Source organism: Mus caroli, chromosome 14 (genome assembly GCF_900094665.2).
Source record: "Mus caroli chromosome 14, CAROLI_EIJ_v1.1, whole genome shotgun sequence".
Taxonomy (NCBI): domain Eukaryota; kingdom Metazoa; phylum Chordata; class Mammalia; order Rodentia; family Muridae; genus Mus; species Mus caroli.
The window spans coordinates 42,422,371-42,427,844 of NC_034583.1; the positions used below are offsets into that span (position 1 = coordinate 42,422,371).

A 5,474-nucleotide genomic window follows, 5' to 3' on the forward strand; every position below is an offset into this window, starting at 1 on the left:
AAAAGGGAAATGGGGAGGTAGACCAGGACAAAGAAGTGAGAAAACGAAAAAACACACACAAAGACCAGATTATGTAGGGGTCCATGAACAATAAATTGGTGCTTAGATTTTACATAAGGGTAGGAAAGTTACTAAATCCAAAGAAATTATGTGCTCTGATCAAATTATAAAAAGTAAGTATGGCTACTACATGACTGTGAAAGATCAGAGGGATCATTCAGAAAGATTTTTGTAACAATTCAGAGATATGATAATGGAGGCTTGAACCTGAGGTACACAGAGTGGCATAGAAGAGAGACCAGCCATGGAATCTAGGCACTGATTGGAAACAGTTCCTGTGAAAGTAACATCTATGTTGTTGTGTATGAAGATTAAGAGAAAGAGAATAGATAAGACACTACATAGGAGAGAAATTCCTCAAAATTTTATTCAATTATCTATGCTTTCAAAAATAAATAGTCAAAATAGATGATGGTCCCTAAGTTGAAAACTTGGTAAAACTACTTATACTAAACCACACAGCCACCATTGGCAATAAATCATTTGAACTGATTTTTATTTAATTAGTTAGTTAGTTAGTTAGTTAGTTAGTTATTCATTTATTTACATCTCAAATGTTCTCTTCCTCCTGGTCCCCACTCATAGTCCTTCCCTAAATTCTCCCTCCCTTTCTCCTCTGAGAGGGCAGGGCACGCCTTGGCATCCCCCTACCACGCACATCAAGCTCTGCCAGATTGGGTGCATCATCTTGATCTGATTTTTTTAAGGTTAACATTTCTCTAAGTTAAACCACAAATACACTTAATGATTTGTATGTATGTGTATGTGTTATCATAGCTTTTGCAATTAAATAGCTTGAATTCATTAGTTATTTAAAATTTTATTAATGTCCTTCCTGCCATTTATCAGTAAAGATAGTACCAAAAGATCCAAGGAGTCACTCTTGAAACATATACAAAAAAGCAAGACAAATAGAATATTTTTCCCTTTAAAATGAATATCTTGAATAATATGATTCTATTAACTACAGTCTACACTCATTTGTAAATATGAGAAAATTATGGAATTTGATTTCAGTTTTTTTTTCTCATGAGAAGTAAACACTTTGCCATTTGCAACCTGAATCTGGGGCAGTGGGCAGATGTGTTTACAAGACAGTTTTTTACCTGCAGACATCTTTCCCTTCCTGCTCCAACCAATCCCAGGAAACTTGTAAAGTAAGTAAAACAAACCTGGTGAGCAATTATAATCTCGGTTGTTCTATTTGGATAATGTAACTATCCTTGATAAAGGACCGAGTGTTGTTTTTGTCTTGTACTTTGAATGTTGAGGAGGGCACTTTTTCTGGGTTTTTAGTTGTAGAGATCAATCTCAGAGCTTCTCCATGATGAGCAAGTACCATTGAGCAGCACCCAGGCTCCCGTGCAGCTGCATCCCAGCCCCAAATTAATGTTCTTTTGAGAGAGGAGTGCAGCTCCCAATTAAAACTTCATCCAATTATTGATATTAAACTTTACTTTACCTATGCCTTTAAATTCCAGTTATTTGTAAATTGCCATTAGAAACATTGAATGATTTATTCATGAATTTGCTATTTTTAAAAAATTGGCTTAAAACAAACAAAAAAAATTACCTTGAAATACAGTTATTTTCCAATATTCCAACAATAATATTTTATTAGGTATTTATTTCATTTACATTTCCAATGCTTTCCCAAAAGTCCCCCAGACCCTCCCACACCCACTCCCCCACCCATGCACCCCCACTTCTTGGCCCTGGAGTTCCCCTGTACTGGGACATATAAAGTTTGCACGACCAATGGGCCTCTCTTTCCANTGATGGCCGACTAGTTCATCTTTTGATACATATGCAGCTAGAGACCTGAGCTATGGGGGGGGGGGCGTTACTGGTTAGTTCATATTGTTGTTCCACCTATAGGGCTGCAGATCCCCCCCGCATCTTGGGTACTTTCTCTAGCTCCTCCATTGGGGGCCCTGTGATCCATCCAATAGCTGACTGTGAGCATCCACTTCTGTGTTTGCTAGGCCCCGGCATAGTCTCACAAAAGACAGCTATATCAGGGTCCTTTCAGCAAAAATCTTGCTAGTGTATGCAATGGTGTCAGCGTTTGGAAGCTGATTATGGGATGGATCCCTGGGTATGGCAGTCTCTAAATGGTCCATCCTTTTGTCTCAGCTCCAAACTTTGTCTCTGTAACTCCTTCCATGGGTGTTTTGGTCCCAATTCTAAGAAAAATATTAGTTTTCAGTTACAGTTTTAGCTGAGTGAAAGAACACCAACCAAGCATTCATTGATTCCTGGCTAGATCCACAGAACTGCCAAAACAAGATTCTGTGGATCTTGCCAGGAATCAATGAATGCTTGGTTAGTGTCCTTTCACTCAGCTAAAACTGTAACCCAAGACTAATATTTTTCCTGCTTAAAGTAAATTTTTTAACAAGATATTTCTAAATATAAGTCATGCATATCTTCCATCACACCCAAAATAATATTATTTAATGTACCAATTCCATCAACCTATGCTTAAAATGGTGTTTGATGAATAAATAGTCACCTTAGTCTATTTACATCAATGGAATAGAAGCAGAGGATTGGCTGATTATGCACCAGAATGGGGGTTTAAATATTTCAACTCATTTCCGGATATCCAGTAGTTATTAAAAGTACTTTAAAAGTGTAAAATTCAATTAAGTATTGAGATGATGATGAGCAAACTCTTCTGTTTCCTGTCTGGGCAAATATTAAACTCCCTCAGCTATTTCTAGAATATTCAACAATTTCTGATGCTTTCACAGGTCACAGACAGATGAAAACCTTCAGCAGCCCCATCAACTCCAGCACCACCACTGGCTTCATCCTCTTGGGCTTCCCTTGCCCCAGGGAGGGGCAAATTCTCCTCTTTGTGCTCTTCTCCATTGTCTACCTGCTTACCCTCATGGGCAACACTTCCATCATCTTTGCAGTATGCTGGGATCAGAGACTCCACACACCCATGTATCTCCTGCTGGCCAACTTCTCATTCCTGGAGATCTGGTATGTCACCTCCACAGTCCCCAACATGTTGGCCAATTTCCTCTCTGACACCAAGGTCATCTCTTTCTCTGGATGCTTCCTGCAGTTCTATTTCTTCTTCTCCTTGGGTTCTACAGAATGCCTTTTCCTGGCAGTCATGGCATTTGATCGATACCTTGCCATCTGTAGGCCACTACATTATCCTGCTCTCATGACTGGGCGCCTCTGCAACATCCTTGTGATCAGTTGCTGGGTGCTTGGTTTCCTCTGGTTCCCTGTACCCATCATCATCATCTCCCAGATGTCCTTCTGTGGGTCCAGAATTATAGACCACTTCCTGTGTGACCCAGGCCCTCTATTGGCCCTCACCTGTTCCAGAGCCCCATTGATGGAGGTTTTCTGGACAATTATAACATCTCTTATCCTGTTCATTCCTTTCCTCTTCATCATGGGATCTTATACATTGGTCCTGAGAGCTGTGTTCAGAGTTCCTTCAAGAGATGGACAAAAAAAGGCTTTCTCCACTTGCGGATCTCATCTCACAGTAGTTTTACTCTTTTATGGCTCAGTGATGATAATGTATCTAAGCCCGACCTCTGAGCATGAAGCTGGAATGCAGAAGCTTGTGACTCTATTTTATTCTGTGGTTACTCCACTCATTAATCCTGTGATATACAGTCTAAGGAACAAAGATATGAAACATGCCCTGCAGAAGATTTTAAGAACATAAATATTGGAATTTTAAGCAACCAAAACACATTTTACCACATATACATATATTTGAATATATTCAATATATTTATATGCACAAGAATGATCAAATTGTGCCATTTACAGCAACATAAATAACATGGAAAAACATTGTGTGAAGTAAAATATGTCAGTTATTTAAAGTCAAATTCTGCATGTTCTCACTTATGAATATAAAATGTTTTTTTTTTTAAAATGAATAGGATGCTGATGCCAAGAAGTGCTTACTGACAGGAGCCTGATATAGCTGTCTCCTGAGAGACTTGGCCAGAGCCTTACTGATTTAGATGCAGATGCTTGCAGCCAACCATTGGAAAGAGCATGGGAAGCCCAATGGAGCTGTTAGCGGTATGACTGCAGGATCTGAAGGGGCTTGCAACCCCATAGGAAGAGGAGCAATATAAACCAACCAGACCCACCAGAGCTCCCAGGGACTAAATCACCAACCAAAGAGTACACATGGAAGGACCCATGGCTCCAGGTGCATATGTAGCAGAGGATAGCTTATCTGACATCAATGTGAAGGGAGGCCCTTTGTCCAGTAAAGGCTCAATGTCCAGTGTTGGGGAATTCTAGAGTGGTGAAACAGAAGTGGGTGTATGAGTGAGGGAGCACCCTCATAGAAGCAGGGGGAAGAGCGATGGGACAGGGTATTTGCAGAGAGAATAACATTTGAAATGAAAAGAAATAAAATAACCAATAAAATGCAAAATAATAAATAAAAAATAAAAATAAAAAAGGAATAGGATGTTTCCCAGAGACTAGGAAGTATAAGGAGAAGCAATTTGGCTAGTGTATGCAGGGGTTAGAGTTGGATAGTTACTCAAAATATATGTTTGATAGCATAATAAAATAATATGTCTGACAAGCATTAATTCTATTTCAAACAAAAATACTGAAATTGGAATGTTCACAACATAAAAAAATAAGACAAATATTTATACAATTACATAGAAATTATATACATTGTATTCATATAGTGAATGTCACCTTGGATCTACAAATATATACACTTATTATAACAATTAAACATATAGAACTAAACAGCTTAAAGCATGTCTGTAACCTGAGAACTTGAAAGGTAGGACTGGAGGATCAGAATTTCAAGGGACCGTGGATATATAGTAAGATCATGTTTCAGAAAATGAAATAGAAGAACAGGATAGTCCATGCCTGTGATACTTATATTTCCTGTTGCTATAGTAAATCACATTACTAAAAGTAGTTTAGGAAAGAAAAGGATTACTTTGTATATGGATTATGTATATAATCCATCACTCTATGGAGCCAAGATAAGATAATAAAGCAGGAAACTAGAGGCAAGCACTGAATCAGAGACCATGAAGGAACATACTCTACTGGCTTGCTTTCTGTAGCTTTCTTAACTTGCTGTCTTCTAAAACTCAGGACCACCTGCCCAGGAATAGCACCATGCACAGTGGAGTGGACCCTCCCACCTCAGTCATTAATCATTAATGAAGAAAATGCTGCACAGATAGGCTTGTAGGCCAGTCCAACTGAGACTAATTCTAGATGACTATAATTTATGTCAAGTAGACAAAACATAACCAATACATATTATCACTTGCCAACCTGACTTATAAACTCTTTGCTATTAAATAACCTTTCATTTGTTTAATCTTAAGCCCTCGTGTTAATATAATGATATAAAACACAACCTAACTTTTTAA

The 5,474-nt window shown here is 38.4% G+C and overlaps 1 protein-coding gene across 2 annotated transcripts; it reads left to right on the plus strand.

The window, feature by feature from the left end:
- Positions 1-2,794: 2,794 nt before the first annotated feature.
- LOC110309575 (olfactory receptor 11G2-like) lies at positions 2,795-5,474 on the plus strand. Of its 2 annotated transcripts, XM_021182309.1 has the most exons (2): positions 2,957-3,741; positions 5,456-5,474. In XM_021182309.1, exons 1-2 carry the CDS (start codon positions 2,957-2,959, stop codon positions 5,472-5,474), a joined length of 804 nt encoding a protein of 267 aa, XP_021037968.1. The 2 variants fall into 2 exon arrangements, with proteins under 2 accessions (XP_021037969.1, XP_021037968.1); XM_021182310.1 differs by lacking the exon at positions 5,456-5,474 and having other exon boundaries at positions 2,795-3,763.

What these genes read in the sequence shown, in the direction of transcription:
- LOC110309575 (XM_021182310.1), top strand. Translation starts at nt 2,828, where the DNA reads ATGAAAACCTTCAGCAGCCCCATCAACTCCAGCACCACCACTGGCTTC.